The 25,916-nt window shown below is 40.4% G+C and overlaps 1 protein-coding gene and 1 non-coding gene across 3 annotated transcripts; both read right to left on the bottom strand.

The window, feature by feature from the left end:
- Positions 1-12,849: 12,849 nt before the first annotated feature.
- SLC25A3 (solute carrier family 25 member 3) lies at positions 12,850-19,304 on the bottom strand. Of its 2 annotated transcripts, none has more exons than XM_029206198.1 (8): positions 19,158-19,304; positions 18,749-18,909; positions 17,049-17,170; positions 15,605-15,784; positions 14,684-14,865; positions 13,859-14,031; positions 13,270-13,380; positions 12,850-13,188 (listed from the first exon to the last, which is right to left on the bottom strand). In XM_029206198.1, the coding sequence occupies exons 2-8, from the start codon at positions 18,903-18,905 to the stop codon at positions 13,028-13,030; spliced, it is 1,086 nt and encodes a 361-aa protein (XP_029062031.1). In that variant the 5' UTR covers positions 18,906-18,909; positions 19,158-19,304; the 3' UTR covers positions 12,850-13,027. The 2 variants fall into 2 exon arrangements, with proteins under 2 accessions (XP_029062031.1, XP_029062032.1); XM_029206199.1 differs by having other exon boundaries at positions 19,179-19,195.
- LOC114886269 lies at positions 14,103-14,351 on the bottom strand. Its single transcript, XR_003791277.1, has one exon. It is a non-coding gene; the product is annotated as a small nucleolar RNA SNORA53 (small nucleolar RNA).
- Positions 19,305-25,916: the final 6,612 nt, after the last annotated feature.

Raw genomic sequence — 25,916 nt, 5'->3', positions numbered from 1 at the left:
ACCTAGCTAGCTGTGTGGCTTGCAGTGTCCCAGTTCTGGTCCCTAGCAGCTGGCAGACAGGGCTGGGTCCAGACCCTATAAGCTAGAAGGAGGATTCCAAAATGACAGTTGGCAGCACCAGTGTTCTCGTGGGGGAGCTCCCCAAAATGGCTGCTGCCGGTGTCTACGTTGCCAGAGTGAGTCTCAATTGCCTCCTGCCTCTCCAGGAGGCTCTCCAAGATCAGCCAGTGGGTCTGACCCAGGCTCCTTTAAAACTACTGCTTCTGCACTGGGTCTTGGAACATATGAGATTCTGTGTGTACTCTAAGAGTGGAGTCTATATCTCCCAACCCTCCGAGTTTCCCAAAAGTAAGCCCTACTGGCCTTCAAAGCCAAATGTTCTGGGGGCTTGTCTCCTCAGAGCAGGACCCCTGGGTCTGGGGAGCAGGAAGTGGAGCTCACACCCCTCACTTTTTGGGGAGAAACTCTGCAGTTGTAATTATCCTCCCACTTGTGGGTCACCTACCCTGGTGTATGGGTCTTTAGTATACCTCATCTCTGACCCTCCTAATTGTATCATTGTGCTTCCTTCTTTATATCTTCAGTTGTAGAATATCTTTTCTGCTAGCCTTCAGGTGGTTCTCATCAATAATTGCACTTTAGATAGCTGTAATTTTTGTATGTCTGTGGGAGGAGGAGAGCTCAGGGCCTTCCTACTCCACCATCTTGGCCGCTTCTAGGATGAGCCTCAAGTTTATGAATTCTTACACCAGAATGGCTCATCCCTAAGACTTGGGCTTTTTGCCATTAAAGAGTTAGCATTAAAATTGATTCACATAGGGCTTCCCTGGTGGCACAGTGGTTGAGGGTCCGCCTGCTGATGCAGGGGACACGGGTTCGTGCCCCGGTCCGGGAAGATCCCACATGCCACGGAGCGGCTGGGCCCATGAGCCATGGCCGCTGGGCCTGTGCGTCCGGAGCCTGTGCTCCGCAACGGGAGAGGCCACAACAGTGAGAGGCCCGCGGAACGCAAAAAAAATAAATTAAAAAAATTGATTCACATAGTTCTAAGTTGAGCCCCAAGAAACTTTCTCCCTGCTTCTATGACTCCATCTTATTTTCTCTTTCCTGAAATGCTGTAGCACTTGAAGTCTCCCTCACAATTTTATTGCTAAAACTTTATTTAAGCACTAAGTGTCCATCGTTCTTTGCAAATAGTTTCATGGGTGTCTGAAACGAGATCATGAGTTTCTTGATTCCTCATATCACGTATTCTGTTTTTAAAAGTGATATCCTGGGACTTCCCTGGTGGCTCAGTGGTTAACAATCCACCTGCCAATGCAGGGGACACAGGTTTGATCCCTGGTTCAGGAAGATTCCACATGCCGCAGAGCAACTAAGCCTGTGCGCCACAACTACTGAACCTGCGCTCTAGGGCCCTCGTGCTGCAACTACTGAGCCTGCGGGCTGCAACTACTGAAGCCCGCGCACCTAGAGTCCGTGCTCTGCAACAAGAGAAGCCACCACAATGAGAAGCCCATGCCCCGCAACAAAGAGTAGCCCCTGTTCGCTGCAACTAGAGAAAGCCCATGCACAGCAACAAAGACCCAACATGGCCAAAAATTTTTTAAAAATTAAAAAGTAATATCCCTTTGCACCTAGTACACAGCTGCACAGGGTAAGTGCTTGTATGCATTTGTCTTAAATACTAGGAATAGAATCCATTATATATGGTGACTGTGTTACTAGATACAGCAATTATTTGTGTTATGGGTATTTGAGTTCTTATTCCAAACCATAATGATTTTTTGTGATGGATTTCCCCATAATTACAGTGGCAAAAGACATATTTTTTGGAACAATATTTGATTCATCTCTGTTTTAATACGTAGAAACATGAGAGTTTGAAATCAGAGATACTAGGTTGCAATCCTAGCTCTGCCTAGTTCTGTGGCCTCGGACAAATTTAATATCTGTGACCCTTAATTTCTTCATCTGTAAATAATAAATAATAATATCTACCTTATAGCACTGCTGTGAATATTAGCATTAATATATCTAAAGTGCCTGGCACATCTGAAAAAGGGCAAAGCCATTAATTAATATAACAAAAAGTTACATACTATGGAACTGCTTTTTGGAAAACAGCTCTATAGCCCACAGGGAGAGTATCACTGTAGTACATCCTAATGCAGTATTTGATGTTCATAATGATGATACCAAATGAAATGTAAATTATGTTCCATGTAATCAACTTAATCAGACAAAATAATGCATTTTAGACGTGAAAAATATTTAAAAAGAAAAATTTCAGGCTGGATTGGTTCAAGATGGCAGAGGAGAAGGACATGCTCTCACTCCCTCTTTTGAGAACACCAGAATCACAACTAACTGCTGAATAATCATCGACAGGAAGACACTGGAACTCACCAAAAAAGATACCCCACATCCAAAGACAAAGGAGAAGCCACAATGAGATGGTAGGAGGGGTGCAATCACAATAAAATCAAATCCCGTAACTGCTGGGTGGGTGACTCACAAACTGGAAAACACTTATACCACAGAAGTCCACCCACTGGAGTGAAGGTTCTGAACCCCCCATCAGGCTTCCCAACCTGGGGGTCCGGCAATGGGAGGAGGAATCCCCAGAGAATCAGACTTTGAAGGCTAGTGGGATTTGATTGCAGGACTTGGACAGGACTGGTGGAAACAGAGACTCCACTCTTGGAGGGCACACACCAAGTAGTGTGCACATCAGGACCCAGGGGAAGGAGCAGTGACCCCAGGGGAGACTGAACCAGACCGACCTGCTAGTGTTGGAGTGTCTCCCGCAGAGGTGGGGGCTGGCTGTGTCTCACCATGAGGACAAGGACACTGGTAGCAGAAGTTCTGTGAAGTACTCCTTGGCTTGAGACCTCCCAGAGTCCGCCATTAGCCCCACCAAAGAGCCCCCCCCCCCCCCCCCCCCCCCCCCCCCCGTAGGCTCCAGTGTTGGGTTGACTCAGGCCAAACAACCAACAGGGAGGGAACCCAGCCCCACCCATCAGCAGACAAGTGGATTAAAGTTTTACTGAGCTCTGCCCACCAGAGCAACAGCCAGCTCTACCCACCACAGATCCCTCCCATCAGGAAACTTACACAAGCCTCTTAGATAGTCTCATCCACCAGAGGGCAGATGGCAGAAGCAAGAAGAACTACAATCCTGCAGCCTGTGGAACAAAAACCACATTCACAGAAAGATACACAAGATGAAAAGGCAGAGGGCTATGTACCAGATGAAGGAACAAGATAAAACCCCAGAAAAACAACTAAATGAAGTGGAGATAAGCAACCTTCCAGAAAAAGAATTCAGAATAATGATAGTGAAGATGATCCAGGACCTCGGAAAAGGAATGGAGGCAAAGATCGAGAAGATGCAAGAAATGTTTAACAAAGACCTAGAAGAATTAAAGAACAAACAAACAGAGATGAACAATACAATAACTGAAATGAAAAATACACTAGAAGGAATCAATAGCAGAATAACTCAGGCAGAAGAACGGATAAGTGAGCTGGAAGACAAAATGGTGGAATTCACTGCTGAAGAACAGAATAAAGAAAAAAGAATGAAAAGAAATGAAGACAGCCTAAGAAACCTCTGGGACAACATTAAATGCAACAACATTCGCATTATAGGGGTCCCAGAAGGAGAAGAGAGAGAGAAAGGACCAGAGAAAATATTTGAAGAGATGATAGGCAAAAACTTCCCTAACATGGGAAAGGAAATAGCCACCCAAGTCCAGGAAGCGCAGAGAGTCCCACGCAGGATAAACCCAAGGAGAAACATGCCAAGACACATAGTAATCAAATTGGCAAAAATTAAAGACAAAGAAAAATTACTGAAAGCGGCAAGGGAAAAATGACAAATAACATACAAGGGAACTCCCATAAGGTAAAAAGCTGAATTCTCAGCAGAAACTCTACAAGCCAGAAGGGACTGGCATGACATATTTAAAGTGATGAAAGGGAAGAATCTACAACCAAGATTACTCAGCAAAGATCTCATTCAGATTCGATGGAGAAATCAAAAGCTTTACAGACAAGCAAAAGCTAAGAGAATTCAGCACCACCAATGCAGCTCTACAACAAAGGCTAAAGGAACTTCTCTAAGTGGGAAACACAAGAGAAGAAAAGGACCTACAAAAACAAACCCAAAACAATTAAGAAAATGGTAATAGGAACATACATATTGATAATTACCTTAAACGTGAATGGATTATATGTTCCAACCAAAAGACACAGGTTCACTGAATGGATACAAAAACAAGACCCATATATATGCTGTCTACAAGAGACCCACTTCAGACCTAGGGACACATACAGACTAAAAGTGAGGGGGTGGAAAAAGATATTCAATGAAAATGGAAATTAAAAGAAAGCTGGAGTCGCAATACTCTATCAGAGAAAATAAACTTTAAAATAAAGAATGTTACAAGAGACAAGGAAGGACACTACCAAATGATCGAGGGATCAATCCAAGAAGAAGATATAACAATTATAAATATATATACACCCAACAAAGGACCACCTCAACATGTAAGTCAACTGGTAACAGCTATAAAAGAGGAAATTGGGCTTCCCTGGTGGCGCAGTGATTGAGAGTCTGCCTGCTGATGCAGGGGACACGGGTTCGTGTCCCGGTCCGGGAAGATCCCACATGCCGCAGAGCAGCTGGGCCCGTGAGCCATGGCCGCTGAGCCTGCTCATCCGGAGCCTGTGCTCCACAACAGGAGAGGCCACAACAGTGAGAGGCCCATGTACCGCAAAAAAAAAAAAAAAAAGAGGAAATCGACAGTAACACAGTAATAGTGGGGGACTTTAACACTTCACACCAATGGACAGATCATCCAAAATGAAAATTAATAAGGAAACACAAGCTTTAAATGACATAATAGACCAGATAGATTTAACTGATATTTATAGGACATTCCATCCAAAAACAGCAGATTACACCTTCTTCTCAAGTGTGCATGAAACATTCTCCAGGACAGATCACATCTTGGGTCACAAATCAAGCCTCAGTAAATTTAAGAAAATTGAAATCATATCAAGCATCTTTTCTGACCACAACGCTATGAGATTGGAAATCAATTACAGGGGAAAAAACGTAAAAAACACAAACACATGGAGGCTAAACAATACGTTATTAAATAACCAAGACATCACTGAAGAAATCAAAGAGGAAATCAGAAAATACCTAGCGACAAATGACAATGAAAACACAATGATCCAAAACCTATGGGATGCAGCAAAAGCAGTTCTAATGGGAAGTTTAAAGCAATACAAGCCTACCTCAAGAAACAAGAAAAACTTCAAATAAACTATCTAACCTTACACCTAAAGGAACTAGAGAAAGAAAAACAAACAAAACCCAAAGTTAGTAGAAAGAAAGGAATCATAAAGATCAGAGCAGAAATAAATGAAATAGAAATGAAGAAAACAATAGCAGGGCTTCCCTGGTGGCACAGTGGTTGAGAATCTGCCTGCTAATGCAGGGGAAACGGGTTCGAGCCCTGGTCTGGCAGGATCCCACATGTCACAGAGCAACTAGGCCCGTGAACCACAACTACTGAGCCTGCACGTCTGGAGCCTGTGCTCCGCAACAAGATTGGCCGCAATAGTGAGAGGCCCGTGCACCGCGATGAAGAGTGGCCCCCGCTTGCCACAACTAGAGAAAGCCCTCGCACAGAAATGAAGACCCAACACAGCAAAAATAAATTAATTAATAAACTCCTACCCTGAACACCTTTAAAAAAAAATAGCAAAGATCAATAAAACTAAAATCTGGTTCTTTGAGAAGATAAACAAAATTGATAAACCATTAGCCAGACTCATCAAGAAAAAGAGGGAGAGGACTCAAATCAATAAAATTAGAAATGAAAAAGGAGAAGTTACAACAGACACCGCAGAAATACAAAGCATCCTAAGAGACTACTACAAGCAACTCTATGCCAATATAATGGACAATCTGGAAGAACTGGACAAATTCTTAGAAAGGTAAAACCTTCCAAGACTGAACCAGGAAGAAATAGAAAATATGAACAGACCAATCACAAGTAATGAAATTGAAACTGTGATTAAAAATCTTCCAACAAACAAAAGTCCAGGACCAGATGGCTTCACACGTGAACTCTATCAAACATTTAGAGAAGAGCTAACACCCATTCTTCTCAAACTCTTCCAAAAAATTGCAGAGGAAGGAACACTCCCAAACTCATTCTATGAGGCCACCATCACCCTGATACCAAAACCAGACAAAGATACTACAAAAAAAGAAAATTACAGACCAATATCACTGATGAATATAGATGCAAAACTCCTCAACAAATACTAGCAAACAGAATCCAACAACACATTAAAAGGATCATACACCATAATCAAGTGGGATTTATCCCAGCGATGCAAGGATTCTTCAATATATGCAAATCAATCAATGTGATACACCATATTAACATATTGAATAAAAACCATATGATCATATCAATAGATGCAGAAAAAAGCTTTTGACAAAATTCAACACCCATTTATGATAAAAACTCTCCAGAAGGTGGGCATAGAGGGAACCTACCTCAACATAATAAAGGCCATATATGACGAACGCACAGCAAACGCCATTCTCAAAGGTGAAAAACTGAAAGCATTTCCTCTAAGATCAGAACAAGACAAGGATGTCTACTCTCACCACTATTATTCAACATAGTTTTGGAAGTCCTAGCCATGGCAATCAGAGAAGAAAAAAAAATAAAGGAATACAAATTGGAAAAGAAGTAAAACTGTCACTGTTTGCAGATGACATGATACTATACATAGAGAATCCTAAAGATGCCACCAGAGAACTACTAGACCTAATCAATCAATTTGGTAAAGTTGCAGGATACAAAATTAATGTACCGAAATCTCTTGCATTCCTATACACTAATGATGAAAAATCTGAAAGAGAAATTAAGCAAACACTCTCATTTACCACTGCAACAAAAAGACTAAAATACCTAGGAATAAACCTACCTAGGGAGAAAAAAGACCTGTATGCAGAAAACTGTAAGACACTGATGAAAGAAATTAAAGGTGATACAAACAGATGGAGAGATATACCATATTCTTGGACTGGAAGAATAAGTATTGGGAAAATGACTGTACTACCCAAAGCAATGTACAGATTCAAAGCAATCCCTCTCAAACTACCAACAGCATTTTTTACAGAACTAGAACAAAAAATTTTTAAATTTGTATGGAGACACAAAAGACCCCAAATAGCCAAAGCAGTCTTGAGGGAAAAAAAACGGAGCTGGAGGAATCAGACTCCCTGACTTCAGACTATACTACAAAGCTACAGTAATCAAGACAATATGGTAGTGGCACAAAAACAGAAACATAGATCAATGGAACAAGAGAGAAAGCCCAGAGATAAACCCATGCACCTATGGTCAACTAATGTATGACAAAGGAGGCAAGGATATACAACGGAGAAAAGACAGTCTCTTCAACAAGTGGTGCTGGGAAAACTGGACAGCTACATTGTAAAAGAATGAAATTAGAACACTCCCTAACACCATACACAAAAGTAAACTCAAAATGAATTAGAGACCTAAACGTAAGACTGGACATTATAAAACTCTTAGAGGAAAACACAGGAAGAACACTCTTTGACATAAATCACAGCAAGATCTTTTTTGACCCACTTCCTAGAGTAATGGAAAGAAAAACAAAAATAAACAAATGGGACCTAATGAAACTTAAAAGCTTTTGCAAAGCAAAGGAAATTACAAACAAGATGAAAAGACAACCCTGAGAATTGGAGAAAATATTTGCAAACGAATCAATGGACAAAAGATTAATCTCCAAAATATATAAACAGCTCATGCAGCTTAATATTAAAAAAACAAACAACACGGACTTCCCTGGTGGCACAGTGGTTAGGAGTCCACCTGTCAATGCAGGAGACATGGGTTCCAGCCCTGGTCCAGGAAGATCCCACATGCCACAGAGCAACTGAGCCCATACGCCACAACTACTGAGCCTGTGCTCTACAGCCTGCGAGCCACAACTACTGAGCCCACACACCACATCTACTGAAGCCCGTGTGCCTAGAGCCCGTGTTCCACAATGAGAAGTCACCGCAATGAGAAGCCTGCGCACCGCAAGGAAGAGTAGCCTGCATTCGCTACAACTAGAGAAAGCCTGTATGCAGCAACAAAGACCCAACGCAACCAAAAATAAATAAATAAATTTATAAAACAAAACAAATAAACGACCCAATCAAAAAATGGGCAGAAGACCTAAATAGACATTTCTCCAAAGAAGACATACAGATGGCCAAGAAGCACATGAAAAGCTGCTCAACATCACTAATTATTAGAGAAATGCAAATCAAAACTACAATGAGGTATCACCTCACACCAGTTAGAATGGGCATCAGAAAATCTACAAACAATAAACGCTGGAGAGGGTGTGGAGAAAAGGAAACCCTCTTGCACTGTTGGTGGGAATGTAAATTGATATAGCCACTATGGAGAACAGTATGGAGGTTCCTTAAAAAAACTAAAAATAGAATTACAATACGACCCTGCAATCCCACTACTGGACATATACCCAGAGAAAACCATAATTCAAAAAGGCACATGCAGGGCTTCCCTGGTGGTGCAGTGGTTGAGTCCACCTGCCAATGAAGGGGACACGGGTTCGTGCCCCGGTCCGGGAAGATCCCACATGCCGCGGAGCGGCTGGGCTCATGAGCCATGGCCGCTGAGCCTGCGCGCCTGTGCTCCACAACAGGAGAGGCCACAGCAGTGAGAGGCCCGCGTACCGCAAAAAACATAAAAGGCACATGCACCCCAATGTTCACTGCAGCACTATTTACAATAGCCAGGTCATGGAAGCAACCTAAATGCCCATCAACAGATGAATGGATAAAGAAGATGTGGTACATATTTGCAATGGAATATTATTCAGCCATAAAAAGGAAGGAAATTGGGTTATTTGTAGAGACGTGGATGAATCTAGAGACTGTCATACAGAGTGAAGTAAGTCAGAAGGAGAAAAACACATATCATATATTAACGCATACATGTGGAACCTAGAAAAATGGTCCAGCTAAATCGGTTTGCAGAGCAGAAACTGAGACACAGATGTAGAGAACAAACGTATGGACACCAAGGGGGGACGCGGCAGGGGTGGTGGTGGTGGTGTGATGAATTGGGAGATTGGGATTGACATGTATACATTAATATGTATAAAATGGATAATTAATAAGAACCTGCTGTATAAATAAAATTCAAAAGTTCAAAAAAAACACTTCAGCACTTAAAAATATAAATCCAACTATCTGAAAATTCATTAATGAAAAATATTAGTTTCTGGGGAATTCCCTGGTGGTCCAGTGCTTAGGACTCGGCGCTTTCACTGCCGGGGCCCAGGTTCAATCCCTGGTCAAAGAACTATGACTCCGCAAGCCACACAGCACAGTCAAAAAAAAAAAATTTTAATTTCTATCAGTGCCAAATAAATAGATACTCATCTTGTTTGGTGCTATTCTACTATTTTAATGATTCACAAATCTATCAATAATTTGGTAGCCATCCTGAGAGGGACTTTCTTGAAGGAACCCTCAAATCTGGAATGTCACTAGGTTCATTGTCATGATTTTGTTTTCAAGACAGATAGCTTTGGAGGCAAATATAGAATGGAAAACTTTGGATCTGTTTCCCAACAGTAGAAAATGTAAAATTAATCACTTCAATAATAGATATGGTCTCTTACGGGTGAGTCATCTTCAGCTTTCTGTGGAATTTCCCTGCTTTAATACTATTTAAAGTCTAACCAGTTGTGCAGTCAATAAAATCAGTGAAGAATTGTTTATCCATGATTAAAAGTTGATTACATTATTATTTTCAGAATATTAACGATGTCTGAAAAAGCAGTTTTAACCTTGGTTGATACAGCCTCCTGGTGTTGAGATCATGGGTCTTGAAATGATAGATATTGCCCCTAACATGAATTATCCTCCATCTTCAAATCTTGCATATGCTGCGTTCCACAAAGAAACCTAGCTGACTTGCACATCAAATCACAGTATATTAGGTACGAATTGTATCTTATGTAGGAGACACATCCTCTAGGCTTTCGTTCAGTATAGCCAACCTTTAAGTGACTGTTGCACGCATGGCACTTTATAGTCTATAAAACCACAAATGAAAACCTTGGAATAGTTGCTTTCTAGGAAATTCAAGTCACCAAAGGTTCATAAACCGTTTATCAATGTGAGGTGAACATCTCATACACCTCCTATGACCACTTTGGAGGATGTGAAGTCAGGGCTGCCTTGCAAAAGAGAAAATGATTCAGTAGATAATATCTGAGTTAAGAGCTGTTAAGAGTAGCTAGCTTATAAGGTACATCATTGTTTGATATATCAAGAGGCACAGCATTCAGTTGTGAACTCCAGATTCCTCAAAGTTTGCAATCAGTTTCTTATCCACATGGTATCTGGGATTTTTAACAATTATTGATTTATCATGTAAATGATAAAAATTGTATAAACAATATGTTTATATAATTTATGCTGAAGAAACAGTATATAACTCCTAATTTAGCAGCAAGACTGACTGCCATGCACCAAACTTGATGAATATTGTGGACACTTTCCCCAAAATGGTATCAAAACATTTCATGAAGCTTTCACACAATGGAGATTCGGTTAAGCTGTTAAGTTTTTCAATTTTGTTGTACATGTCACCAGATAATTTAGCAAAAATCTGGCTTTCTTAGAGTTTCTTAGAGACAAGTTGAATTTTATTTGATCTCTCTGGAAACTAATTATGTCCTAGTGTTAAGACATAATTCAATTAAACAACTAATCACATATACTCATCCCACTGGGTTCTGCTTTGTGGAATTAACATTTTCTTAAAGCCAAATGTGAAAAAACAATGTTAAAATATCCTTATTAGAATCTTTATTTTCAGCATAAATAAATTTTAAAATACAAAATGGGAATTCACATTTTAAGTGGGCATTTTAATTGAATTTTGAGGATGAAATGGTTTTACCTCAGAAATAGCTTTCAAAGTTCTCTAACTACAAACAGCAAGCAATTCTTGACAGCTTGAACACAGCATACTTTATGTCAATACCCACAAATGAAACCGATTGCTTCTCTTGAAAATAAGACTTGAATCCTGGCTGGCAGTGGAAACCTCTCATGGTGAAGCTGGCTGAACTGAATACCCTAAAGTTTTTAAATCCACAGTCCACCTCTCCATTGGCCCAATGTACATATATATCCAATCCCACAGGCTCTTACAATGTGACTGACCCTCCTCCCAGTAGGAGGTGGAGTCTATGCTCCTTTTCCATGAAGCTGGGATTTGATCTTCTGGGACTTCTGGTGACCAAGAGTATAGTGGAAGTGATGCTAGGACTTCCAAGGCTAATTCCTATAAAAGATCCAGCTTCTGCCTGGCTCCACTTCAGAGCCCTGAAATAAGTCCAGCTGCCCTAAAGCCACCATGCTGTGGATTTTGAGGAAAGACTGAGCCACTAACAGGGAGATGCTCAAACAATCTCCCTCTAGCCGTATGTGAAAAAGCCTTAGGAGATGACCCAAGAGCTACCATCTTGATCATAACTTCATGAGACACAGAAGCAGAAGAACCCAACAAATGCTCCTTAATTTCTGACCCACAGAAAGCTTGAGATCGTATCGTCTCTTGCCATTACATTTCAGATGATTCGTTACACAGCAGTAACTAATGCACACTGATGACACCAACTGCCACAGCCATCATTTGCTTGGGCTCAGACCGCAGCTCTACCTTTTGTCAGTTTGGTCCAAATTTACACCCATAACCCCTCCTTTTTCTCTGCAACACAGGTAAAATAAGACTGGAACCTTAAACAAGACCAGGTGATGATGACAGAGAGAAGTTAACATGTAATGAGATATACCTGGTTTCTAAATTTAGTTCACTGACCTTATAACATGGGTATGTAATGAAAACATTTCTCTTCCTGTTTAGACTCCTTTGAAGTTTTTTTCCTGAGGTCCCATCTGCATACTTTACACAGGGACTGTCAACTCAATCCAGATATTATATCCAAAGGCCTGAAGGTAAAATGTAATCAGACTTGAAAAAATAAACTATATTACAGATTGGGCTTTTATACTTCCTAACCAAAATACAAGGGAAAACTAAACAGTGGCTTACGTTCTAGCTTTTAAAAAATCAGTTTGGGCTTAAACCAAATTCCAGATGCTTGAATATGCCGAAGTGCCACCGTCCCAGGGGCATTCACCTACTACAGGTGTCAAGCAGATGCCTTTCTTAAAAACAAAACCGGAAATAGTTTATGGTATTTTTTTTGTAATTTAGAAAGTCAGATCTGTGTGAGGAGAATTAAGTTACCTGAAATAGTTTTTAGCTATCAAATGTTTTGGTCTTTCTAAAAAGCTATCATTCTAAGAAACAGCCTAATTTAGATTACCTTCTTTTACAAATAAGGATTAGCACACTGATTAGGATTTTTAAAAGTATATTAAGTGTTGGAAAAATCTGATTATATACGGAAATGTACTTGTCAAAATAAACCACAAATGAATATTTATCCATATTCAAACTGAACAATTGTTTTTAAAAATTTAGGGCATGGTTCCTAAAAATGTAAGAACTCTCTTGAGTGACAAATCCTGAAACATGACAATTTATGAGTAGGGATCATAGTATTCAACCAACAGTGATTTTTTTCCTTGAGGTTCTAATGTATGCATTAATTCTTTCCATTTTAGGGTTAATTCTTTAAAAACTAGTTTTAAAAATAATTATCAAGTCACAGACAAACCATGAACAGTTGGGTTTATTTCAACAGTAAGTTTGAAATTCTTGCTTCTGGCAAGAGTACTACAGTTATTATATTAGGAATAGGTAATTTCCTACACTGTCAAATATATAAAAGTTCCTTCTGCATTTTCCTCAACACTGATCAACAAGCAGATTCAGTCCACATCTGCTTTCATCTACTCAGTGTACCCAAGCTTCTTCTTCAGAGATTCTGGCATCTCAGGTGGAGGAGGGCGAGGGAGCCTGAAGTAGACCTTCACGGAGTCATAGATGAACCACTGCAGTGCAGTCAGAGTGCCAATCATGATGATACGGGCAAAGAGTCCCTTCCATACACCTTGATAAAATATGAAATGTGAGTGAAAAATATACTCCAAAGTGTTATTCTTTCTTTAGAGGGGAGGAAAAAAAATCTTACCTCTAAATCCAAGTCTCTGGAGGACCAGAGACGCACTGCTACCCTTCTCTTTATTCAACACAGATACCACAGAATCAGCAGGGTGAGAAACAATGGCACAGAAGACTCCAGCTGAAAAAAAGTCAAGATAAATGATCCAATATGGGGTCAGTTAAAAAAAATTTTCACATCACAGCCAACAACATTTTCATGAGTAATAAAATTTTCTTGTGTTTAAAAAAATATTTTAGAGTGAGACTAACAAGAAAAGTTATAAAGCAGTCTACCCTCTGTAAAACAGAACAATCCCTCAAGTTATATTCAGATTTTAACACTTTCTCTTGTATTAAAAATTTGTTATTGGAAAAACTAAACAACAAAAAAAGGCACAGCAGTGAAGTCAATACATTCCCGAGCTTAGTTATAACATGCAAACCACAAAACAATTATTTTAGGAACGAATTAGCAAGTATTTATGAATCCTGAAGAGTGTATAAAACGCAATGGAAAGATAAAACTTCTTTGGAATATTTTTCCCTCACAAAAGAGGCCAATACTGGAAATGATTATTCTTAATTTCACAGACAAGTATGTTCTAAATAATTCATACCTATGTAACCTGCCACAAATGTGACAACCAGCTGCTCTGGCTTCGAACATTCACTTCGGGGCTTGGGAACCACAAACTTGTACAATGCTTCAACAGTACGTTCAAAGCAGGCAAACTTCATCATGGTGTATGGTATCTGTCTCATCCAGAGAGGAGCAACCCCCTTGTAGAATCTAGGAAATCAGAAGACTTTCTTTACTCGGTTGCATATATTCATCCAGCAGACTTTTTCATTATTAACAGAAGTGTCCGCACACCAGTCAAGTCCTGATAGTAACAAAATGGCAGCACTACTGCATGTCATTTCTATCAGAACCTAAGACTAACATGCAGGTATATTTATCTCACATGCCAATGACTCAAGCACCTTTGACTATACAACCAAAAAAGTTGCTGGATGTTTCTTTCACTGGAACTACAAGAAACAGTAAGTTTACAAGTAGAACTCAGCTCAAGATTGGCATCCACAAAGGTGGATCTAAGGAAGCATGTGTGGCCTGTCTATATGCAAATTCTTAACTGTGAACATAGATGACAAGAATTCTAACAAGGGCACTCCCCAACCCCCAAGTTAAGAGTTAATATTTAGGTCAAATATCAAGTCATTTGTAGATTGACAAATGATTCTAACTTTAGGGGAAAAAAAAACCCTTAATTCAGGGTCCAAGCCATGTATCAACTTATCCTTGCCCCTAGAGTTTACATTCTATGTGAGGGGGAAAGAGATATGAAAAAGAGAAAGTCTGGCAGGTTTAATGCTAACAAATGCGGTTTTTTCTCAAATGAGTATTTTTATACTATATATTTAGGCAAATGTTTACTTACGCCTTTAAGCCTTCTTCCTTATACATTTTGGGAGCTGCATCCCTCAAAGTGTTAGCATATCCTGGTTGGGTTTGAATTCGAACCTTAGCAGCTTCCATAGGAGCCAGAGCAATGTCAGCAAAGAATTCAGCACTGGCAGAGGCAGCCAAATATAGTGATGTGCGCCAGAGATAGGCATTCTCCTAAATGAAAAACATAAGGAGAAACATGAATTGCTGCTGCACTGGCTGTTCTCAATTTAAGAGACAGTTCTAGGCAACAGTTAAATTTCAGACATTTTAAGTGTTTCTTTATCACAGTCCACAGATAACACACATGAGACTGAGTATCTCTCATAACCTCATCAGTCATAGTACACTGAATATTTTTTGAATGTCTAGGTGCCAAGGATAGTTGACCCTTGAACTCACACAGGATACTACAATCCTCTTTAAAAAACTCAAATCCAACTTATTTGGAAAGCAGCACAGCACAATAAAAAGAGCACTGAAATCCAATGAAATAGTTTTTTCTTATCCTGTTTATGTTAAAACAGCCTTATGACACAACATTGTAAAGCAATTATACTCCAATAAAGATGTTAAAAAAAAAAAAACAGGCTTATGATTTGAAACATACTGTTCACCCTTTCTGAGACTATTTCCTCAGTTCTAAAAAAAGGTGAGTCAAACAAAAATCTAAGATCCTCTTTGGTCTTATATTTTATGTTAAAAACTGAGGAATTTTTTTTCCTTTTTCTTCTTTTTTAAATATTTATTTATTTGGCTGTGCCAGGCCTTAGTTTCGGCATGTGGGATCTAGTTCCCTGACCAGGGATCGAACCTGGGCCCCTTGCATTGGGAGCGTGGAGTCTTAGCCACTGGACCACCAGGGAAGTCCCTAAAAGCTGAGAACTTTCAATTTCAAAGATAAATTACATACCTCTCCAAGCATGTTGCTATACAAAACTTTGAAGACTTCATAAAAGCCAAATTTGCAGAGCCCTTGCATAGAGTAGCCAATGAAAGTCGGAGCCCATCCTTTGGCCAAACCACGAACACCATCTTCTTTGAGTGTAATTGAGAATCCATTAAATATGCCCTTGTACTTTTGTGGGTCCACCTTTATTTAAAACAAGAAGAAGAAAAAAAATGTACAACAGAGATAATAACACTTCTCACAAACATTTAATTGTTATTATTAGTTTTTCCTTTTGGTTCTAATATAAACTTTAGTAACTACACAAAAGGTAGGTAAATACAAGTTCACTGCATGATATCAGCTTAATGTCTACTATTATCTTTGTAAATGTAACTTTTTGTACAGTAAGGTCTAGCTTTCTTTCAGTCAGACTTAAGTCTTGGAGAGTTAGTTAAGAGGATAAAATTCCTACAAAAATACATGATAAAACTGACACAAGATTTTCCCACCACCCAACTCTTTTTACCACTTAAAAATTAGTCTTAAAGCTACTTCATAAACAATAATTAAGTCTATATCCTTGAGATATGCTAACCCATTAAGTGATTATAAAGTTTTGTGAACTTAAGACAATCAAATTAAATACAAGTTAAAAAGGTACATCAACATGAAAACCCTCTTTTGAGTTAAGAAATTAAATTCCCTTTAAGAGACATGCATAAGAAGTTTTAGCAAAAGTGTATTTAATATTCATTCTATTAACTAATGGGGGTAAAAATCTTCATCTATTTCTGCCAGTACTAGAAGGGCTGGTATACATCACCTTCCTCTCCCTGCTAACATTTCACCTTCCTTTCTCTTTTAGGTAAGTAGACCGCTAATCCTGTTTGGGACAAATAAATTTTTGATGTTTGATTATTTGTGTTTCAATAATCCTAATTAAGACATTTTAATTGTAAAAGAAAACCTTTTATGTAAATAAATATGCAAGAAGCTATGCCCACAAATTTTAAACACTACACAGTGAGAGTTTTTTAATCTATCGTGTTCTCTGCCTTGATCTTATCAATAAATAAGAGACATGAAGTTACATCATATAATACACAAAGAATGATTGCCTACTCTGACGTGTAAGTGCTTGTAAAATGACTATTTGGAGCAAAAAAGAATCGGTAGGCCTTGAAGAACTCTAGGCAGAATTCAGCCCAGCAGCAAGAACCACTTACAACCAGAGTCTGAGATCAACAATCTACCTTCACTCTTATTTTAAAAGAGGTATTTCTTGGATTTAAAACACTAATTGAAGTAAAAATCATGCATTAAAGAAATCTGAGTTTGGTGTTCTACTAAAATTTCCGGCAGTCATATAACGTCTTCATTCTTCTCAATTGTGAAGTCCTTTAATATTACTTGGAATTAAGTCACACACAGAAGAGATGTTCAATGTTGTCATCTCAATACAAACCTGCATACGGCATTTCACTAAATCCAGAGGAACAACAGCAGTGTGTGTCAGACCACAACTTAAGACCCCACCAAAGCCACACAGTGCGTAAAACTTCGCAGAGCCATATTCACAACTGTACTCTGTAATAAGACAAGACACACCATGCGTTTTAATATAATACTCATGTTACTGGTTATCAACTTACCTCCTGGACAGTTAGGTTTCCACACAGCTTGTTAGTAGGTAACAGCCATGTTTCAACAATGTTTTATTTAGTCCAACATGCAAAAACAAACCTGCAGTCTGCATTTAACCAGATCTAGAGGAACCAATGCTGTATGTGTTGTGCCACAACTAATAATTCCTCCAAGTCCACAGAGGAGAAAGAATCTGCCAGATCCATAGTCACAGCTATACTGCTCTGTTTAATTGAAAAAAAAAAATCAAGTAAGTATTTCTTCAGAGGTGACTAAGGCCATGGGAATGCAAGAGAACTACATTTCCCTGTGAAAAAGTAGTATCACAACTGAACAGCTCTGCCCACCATTTACAAGTAAACTGAAAGATAATTTTCCACCTAGTGTGAGCAAGGAATTCACTGCCAAAATCAAAACAATCATTTAAAGATTTTGAAGGTTCTTATCTGTGAGATACTACCTCTCTCTCGTTTTGCCATATAAATTTTAAAAAAAGTTTTCTACATCATTAATAGCTCTTCCAATTAAAGTCAAACTTCAAATTACTAACGGCTGATAAGAACACACTTCTAAGTACCAATCCAACTTAAATCATGTAAAAGCTTGCAAACCTCTAAGGCCACTAACCAATACTATCCCCACTTATGGATCCCTATAGTGTAAAAATAGATAAACATAAATTCCTGCAGTCAAATACATTTACTACACAAATGACCATAGATTTAACTGTCTAAATTGAAGGACCGAATGATGATGTAAGGGTTTTTTCCTCACACTAAAGACAGAACAGAAACACGTAATAATTTTTTTTTAAATCTTTACATTTTACAGGTACAAGGTAGATAACATATTCTGTACTCCTGCAATTAGGTTTTCAGGTTTCTCTATAAATACACTCCACTGGGATTTAAAATACACACAGTTAAAATAAAGTTGGGTCTAATCATTAAGAAACCCGAGAGATAAGATCAAAGGGATTCCTATCTATTATATCCTTTCTATGGTCTCTCCGGGTCTACAAGCCAATCAGGCGCATTAAAACAAGAGTTACCCAGTTATCACACATACCTTGTGTCAACTAATATTAGACTCCGGGAATACTAAAGGGAGGAAACAATTATTTTTAAAAAGAAAGTGAAAGCAAAATCAAAGAACTGATAATACAGTTAGAACTGCGGTGGCCAGTGGTTAGGATGAAGACTTTACCCAATGGCCTAGTCGGCTGACCAAGCGGGCTCACGGTGAAGATAAGGAGCTAGTCACGGCCTCTATGCCTCCACTCGCTCGAGGACGCGGAGGTCACGGAGGGAGCAGGGCCTAGACCCTTCCACGCCCTTGAGGGAGGGCCAAGGATCCGACACCCGGCTTCGGGCGGAACGAGCTGACATCCTCGGACAAGCAACTGGGCGCCCTCCTGCGCTGCCGCGGGCAGGGCGCGCGTCCTTCCCTGTCCTCCGGGCCGAGCACGCCACGAAGGCCGAGGGGACCTCACAACCGTATCGGGACAGGGTCTGACCTCACCTTCCACAGAGGCGGCCGCCAGCTTGCGGGAGCGACGGGGTGGGCCCGGGGGCCCGGCGGGGTTGCTGCGGGGGCCCGCAAGACCATCTTGCACCAACTGCAGGTGGGGTGCGTTGAAGGGGTTCGCCCGCGCCAAGTGCGCCACGGACGAGAACATCTTGCTAAGGGGGAGAGGAAGCGGCGGTCAGAGGAAAGGCAAAGGGGTCCGTTAGGCCGGCTAAAGTCACCGGCACCCTGGGACCACCCCCGCACCCAGGCCTTGCCTCTTCCCGCCTCCGCGCCCTTGAGGAGGTCACCGCGGCCTCGCCAAAGGAGGAGGCCAACGGGGTCTACAGCTAAAGAAGCGCCCCACCGGGTCTCCGCGCTCCGCTCCCCGCACGCACTGCAGGTAAGACCGAGCCACACTCACTCCCTAAGATGGCGAACACACCAACGCTCCCTCGGAAAGGCTGGGGCTCACAGAGACCGAACGTCCTCCGGGTCTTTAGATCTGTGCCTTTCGCCCGTCGTCAGCGCGACGCACATAGTGCGTCACTACAGACTGGCTGCACCCATTGGCGAAGAAGAGCGCCGAGGCCCTAACGTCATCGCGTTCTCCTAGCAGCTGTATCCCCGCCCCACTCGCCCTAGCCCTTCCGGCCCGGCTTCTGCGCAGGAGGGTTCCTTTTGCGCAGGCGCGCATTCCAGGCCGGTGTTCTGAGTTGTGTGGGTTTGTGCTCGTGACCTTCTCTTTTTGTCCATTCACCTTCAAACGTCTCTCCTGGAGTCTGGGGCTTACTTTCTTTTCATTTAAATGAGCCCCAATATACTAGTCACCTAAAAAAAAAATCCGGGGCTTCCCTGGTGGCGCACTGGTTGAGAGTGCGCCTGACGATGCAGGGGATACGGGGTCATACCCCGGTCCGGGAGGATCCCACATGCCGTGGAGCAGCTGGGCCCGTGAGCCATGGCTGCTGAGCCTGCGTGTCCGGAGCCTGTGCTCCGCAACAGGAGAGGCCACAACAGTGAGAGGCTCGCATACCGCAAAAAAAAAAAAAAAAAAAAATCCGAATACGCGATGATATATTATTTCGGTTTGCGGTTAGAATGTCACTAAAGTACAGTTTTTGTGTCACAGCTTCTGCTATTATGGTTCTTTTTTTTTTAAGTTCCATCCATTGACATTACACATAGACATGTCTGAATTTTCCATCAGCATTTAGGAGAGTATTTTAAAAGGAAATGTGTAGCAAGAACTCTTAAGACAGCTTGCTGCTTCATCACAATAGTTTATATAACACATTAAAGCATTCAGTAAATTATTTTTAACACCTGGGAGTACAGGGGTGAACTAGAGTGAAAGTGACTGGCAGCAGATTTTGTTTTCAATAAATTTAGAAAATCTTCATTAGATTCAGTTAAACAAAGAAAGGCCTAGTTTAATTGGAAAGAGTTTAGTAAGGATCAAACCTCTGTTAGAATTCTGGCTCTGACATTTTCCCAGCTATTGTTAAAGTAAACTTGGGAATTTACTTGATCTCTGTGCACCTGTTTCTTAAATGGTGGGAGCAGGGCTGGCCTCATGGGCTTGCTACCTATACAGTTATGCAGGGCCTATGCTTAGTTTAATGTTCTGCTGTCACCGTTTTGAAATTCTTAATGAACAAGAGACCCTGTGTTTTTCATTTTGCACTGGGCCCTGCAGATTTTGCAGCTGGTCTTGGATGGGAGTAATACATATCTTGAAGAGTTTGTGAAAACTCAGTGAGATAATTTCTTCTTCTTCTTTTTTCTTCCTTTTTTGTTTGTTTTTTTTATTAAATGGACTTGAAAAATTGAGCTGTCATGTATGCCAATGGTAGCAATATTGCCTAAAACTCTGTTCCTATATAAACATGCAAGATTTTTGTAGAAAATTAGCATTACAATATTAGAAAAAGTTAAAATGTTATCCTCTTAAGAAAGAAACTGGACATTTTCTTTAAAAAGCAGATATCATGGGCTTCAATCTTTTCAATTCCCCATCCTTTGAATAGAGCTCAATAATAATTTTGGTGGGATCAATATTTAGTGTTCACATTATGATGACTACTATTTATAGGAAGCCATGGTGAATGCTGTAATTATATTTCTAATCTTGAATGATCTGTTTTCCTCTAGAGGTAATAATTGTCACTTTTGGCATTTGTTTGGTTTTCTAATCACTCATCACTAAGTCAAAATCTGCTGTATTAGCTTGCTAGAGGCTGTCATAACAAAGTACCTCAGACTGAGTAGCTTAAGCAAAAGAAATTTGTGTTCTGTTAGTTCTCAGTGAAATAATTTCTAAAACTGAGGATTTTTAGCCAAGGAGCAGAGCTGGGGTCCGAGGTTGTGGAGGGGGACGTCAGTGGATGGTAAGTTACTGAGAGATTAAGGTAATTCTTGCTAAATTCACCTCACAGGATTCTTGCAGAAGGCAGGCCAAGGTTATCAGACATCACTTGGGAGATGAGGAATTTGATCAGGTATCGAGCATGATCAGATACCAAGTTTGGGAGATTCTGGCTAAACCGACTTAGAATTCTTGCTACACTTGGGTTCCTTATGATCCTGCCCAAGGATGGGCTTAGTGGAAAAAGGTCTCAGAGTAGCCTAACTAAAGTTTGGTCAAGGAGAGAGTCTTTGTCAATGCCTTCCTATTCAGTGTACCAAGGCAGTCTAGCCTTTTAATTTCATTTAATATGGGCTGCCACTGAGTTTAAATTTCAGCCAAACTGTTAGAGACACCCTCAGCAATCTGAGCTAAAACAATGGACTGGGCCACTTTCTTTACTGTACTCATATCAGTAAGTTTGCCTTGATCTACCATTATATTCCTTCTCTTTTAGTTATTGCTACTTATCAAATTACTCCAAAATTTAGGGACATAAAACAACAAATACTATTATTTCATATTTTCTGAGGGTCAGGAATCTGGATGTGGCTGAACTACATGGCCTGACTCAGGGACTGTCATAGGGTTGTAGGCAAGCTGTTGGCTGGGACTGTGGTCTCTAAAGACTTGACCGGGGCCAGAGTATCTGCTTTCAGGGTCGCAAACTTGGCAACTGGCAGGATGCTTCAGTTCCTTGTTGTGTGGCCCTCTCCATAGGGCTCCTCATGACGTGGCTTCCCCAGAGTAATTCAAGAAAGAAAGAGCAACCAGGACAGAAGTTGCAGTGTCCTTTATAACCTAATCTCAGAAGTGACTCACCATCACTTCTGTATTTTACTGGTCATGCAGACAAATCCTGATACGATGTAGGAAGGGAGGTGGAGATCATTGGGGCCATCCTGGAGGCTGACTACTACACATCCAACCAAACATTCTCAGCCTGCATCCCCATGTGTGTTGCCCAGGTTTCTCTTAATATAAATCTTGCACACTTTTTATCTTACCTTCTAGGGTTTCCTGCAATGGGGCCTAGAAGCAATGGGAGGTATTGACAACTGGTTCTGAGAAGGATCAGCACACCCTACAAGGCAACTACCTCAGGGGGAGGAAGAGCTATTTCTACTAGCAATAGAGGCTCAGCAGAACTTAGGGGTTCATGATCCCAGTGTCATCTGAATCTTCCCATGTGTTCCCATCCACACTGCTCCAGAAAAAAGCCCTTACGTTAACACAAGGCCTGCAAGATTGGGAATTCAACTGCATTGTAATTCAGGATTAGATTTTGGGTTTAGTTTTTAGAAATTACACCCTTGTACTTATAGGAAGGCAATCATTTAGGTATTCTGGTCCCTTATCTCATCTTGAACTGAGAGTTTAAAACCCTAAGCTCATCATTTCCCTTCCCCTACTTATCTAACATAATTAGGAAAAAAACCAGCCAACCCCACTGTAGCCCTTATTTTCACTTAAATATTTTGTGGAAGCATCTACTTGGTCACCCAAAGCCTTGCCTTCTTCAGCCATTTGATTACTGGTATCCAGAGGTCATAATTTAAGAAATTTTTTTTTGCTAATGCATGCCATGGACAACCAGTGTCACCATTATCATTGACAGCTGGTCACCAATGCCTTTAAATCCAATCAGACCAGATAACCCAGAACAAATTCAGAGAAACCCATTGTTAAAGTTTTGTTCTCCTGGAATTACTTCCAATACCACTGTCTGTATCAAGTTTGATCAGAGAAGCATAGCCACAGTGAGTCATATGGAATAAAAGATTTATTGTAGGGATTAGACCTTATGAGACTGTGGGAGCTGGAGAAGAATTTGCCTCTGTGTCCGGGGCTGGACCTGAAATTACTGTAAATCAATAGGACTTACAGTCAGGCAGGAAAGCTGAACATGAAGTGGGGGTGAGCAGGGACAAATTGGAACCCACAAAGTCAAACTAGTGAGTCTGTCTCATCACCTACAATGCTGGTCCCTGCAGGAGCCATGGTGCAGGTGCTTATGAGAGCCACAGTGCCACTATGCATCTGGCCCAGGACTCAGAGAAACCGAAGAAGATCCAGTTCTGAAAAAGCTTCACGCCTGGCCTCTGCCCCGATTTAAGGTGAGCCAGCAAATCAGCAAAATGAGCGTGAGCTGCCACAGCACCTCATGTCCTACACCGACCTTCAGGGTATAATGACTGCTGCTTCACTTCTGCCTTTGCACAAATTTCCTTTGTGACCAATCCTAACCCAGACCCACATTTAGGAGATAAACAGTTAAACTTTGAGGCGCTAGAGAGATAGAACATTCAAGGGGAACTTTGCCATGGGCATTTGAAAAACTCAGAGCTAGAAGTCAAGTTTGCCCTTGTAGATTTGACAATTATCTCTGTCATGGAGAATCACAAGAAAGTCCTTAAATAATTCCTAGCACAGTCATGTAATAAAAGGATATAAAAAATTATGTGAGGGAGACTGAAGTCCATTTTCATATCTGCCCTGAGGAAAAAAGAGTAACATCCACTTATTTATTGTCTTTTTTGATTAGAAATCTTGTTTTTTATTTTTGGGGTGGTTTGTTGTTTTGTTTTTGTATGACTTCATAAATAGAGTAGGGAGAAATTTGTCTCTTTGTGTCTGAAGTAAAATAAAATGGACTTCACAGTTGGGGCTTTAGTTTCCATTCTGGAAAGTTTTTAAATCCCCATTCTTTGGAAAGGTATGCTAGGTTGAGCCTAGAGTACCTTGTCTGTAAGACTGGTGGTCTCTTTACCATAGTGCACCCCGAGAGAGCAGAGCTAGCTCTGAGGCCCGGTCTCAGACTCTTAAATTTACCCATGTTTGTGCATGGAGCTGAAAACAGTGAAAGTTATATCTGTATATCCAGAGACATTGTATTTTATAGGAAATAAAAGGCAGGTGAATCCTTTTACCCAGTCTTTATCTCTTGATACCTTGAAATTTCTTTCTTTCTGCAATTAAGATCATAAAATGTGCTTTGGCCCAGAGAGGAGAGCCATACCTTGATGTGGCAGAACCTAAAAGAGTCCACGTGGAAGGAGCACATCTATGTGGCACTTCAGTCACTCAATGGCTACAATTCATCACCTGGACAGATTTTAAGTGAGGCCCTGTCATCATAAGTTAGAGGTTCCCAAACCTGGTTTCTCATCGAAGCACCTGGGGAGCTTTTTAAGCACAGATGTTGTCAGACCTCAAAAGATTCTACTAAGTCTGATGAGGAGTTCTAGAAGCTGCGATTTTTTTTTTTAAAGATCCCCAGGTGATTCTTAAAATAGCCAGTTTTAGGGACTGATGATCTAAGGAATTCAAAGATAGGCGTGAGCCTGTGGAACGGGCCTGACCCAACACTGACAACATCCTGAGTTGCCTGGTTTGCCATGGATATAAAGTGCTCACTTACTAGAAAGGAATCCCTGCTGATCTGGTTTGCTTCAAACTGACTGTTCATCTTGTTCTTCCACATTCAAGAACAAGGTGCAAGGCTGCGGTGCACACCATCAGCACCCCATACAAACTGGGGCAAATTCTTAACAGAAGTATGAAAGGGGACAGGAGAATACCAGCTGCTTAAAGATGGTCACAGCCACAGACTTGGTAACATACAGGAAATTTGAGGGAGAAATGTATATACCTGAAGAATAGCAAATATGAAAAATAATGAATATAGAATGGACTAAGCCTTACTAAAAGGAGGAGAAATAGTTTCGTTCATCCTTAGATGGGACAGAATATACCTAACACCTAAATTTCTGTTTATACGCTGGGTTATTATGAGCTGAAATGTGTAGTAATTTTATCACAATTCAAACCTCATGCCACTTATGATCTTTTTGCTGTAGCTACTCAGAGGCCTTCTCACAAATGAGTCCAATGTAACTGCAGTCAGCTCTAAATGAAGTTAAAATTTGCAAACATAATGAAACTTCAGGAAAAATTCTCAAATTCTGCTATTATATCTCTAAACCTGGAAGATAGTCAATTGGGAAGGAATAACTTTAGGGAATCAAACATATTTTTAGACAGCAGTAGCCTCAAATGTTAGTGGAATTTAACTGACTGATTTTATTCTTCTGAGAGAAACTGAATATTGCTGACTATTACACAATTACAATTAATGTACATAACACTAGCAGTTACTTAAATTTTCTATAATTTGTGCTGCTTTGAAATTTTGTGGAAAAGACACTATTTTTTCCCTCTTTTGACTTCAAGAATTTCAACTTTGAAAAATATTTAAATCATCCATCATTTAAATTACAAAATAGGAGAAAATAAAAATCAGCGTAGAGTTTTGTCAGCTAATCTACTCACCCATGGCAGTTTATGGGTCAGAATAACTTGTTCCTGGGTGTTTGAATGATCAAATTAGATGTCTGAATTAAATGAACATTATTATTATTTAAGTGGTATGGCTGAAGCTGAGAAGCCTGTTTTTAATTTTTTTAAATATATGATCGGGAATTCCCTAGAGGTCCAGTGGTTAGGACTCTGTGCTTGAATCTCCTGAGTTATGTGGACAAGCTTCAGTCCTAAACATTAAGAACTTCTTATACCTTACTTTGCCATGCCCTCATCCTCCTGGCTACTTACAGTCATTGTTTTTCTGTTAACACAATCTCCCAGTTAGGTCCGATCTTTCCAAAAACATTTACGCATCCTCCCTTCTAGTCCATTTGCTAATGTATGTTGAAACTGCTCTATGTAATAGTAATCTAGACAACTTAAAAGTTTTTGGACTACCTTTCACTCTAAGAA

This window comes from Monodon monoceros, unplaced genomic scaffold, assembly GCF_005190385.1.
Source record: "Monodon monoceros isolate NGI ecotype Baffin Bay Population unplaced genomic scaffold, NGI_Narwhal_1 Super_Scaffold_6, whole genome shotgun sequence".
Taxonomy (NCBI): domain Eukaryota; kingdom Metazoa; phylum Chordata; class Mammalia; order Artiodactyla; family Monodontidae; genus Monodon; species Monodon monoceros.
This window is presented reverse-complemented; position numbering and strand designations above follow the sequence as displayed.

Excerpts from the sequence above, each read along its gene's own strand:
- SLC25A3 (XM_029206198.1), bottom strand. The coding sequence starts at position 18,905 with ATGTTCTCGTCCGTGGCGCACTTGGCGCGGGCGAACCCCTTCAACGCA. Across the intron at positions 14,032-14,683 it reads AAGGAAGAAGGCTTAAAGGC|ATTCTACAAGGGGGTTGCTC; the intron begins GTAAGTAAACAT and ends CTGATTTCCTAG. Across the intron at positions 13,189-13,269 it reads CCAGAGACTTGGATTTAGAG|GTGTATGGAAGGGACTCTTT; the intron begins GTAAGATTTTTT and ends TATTTTATCAAG.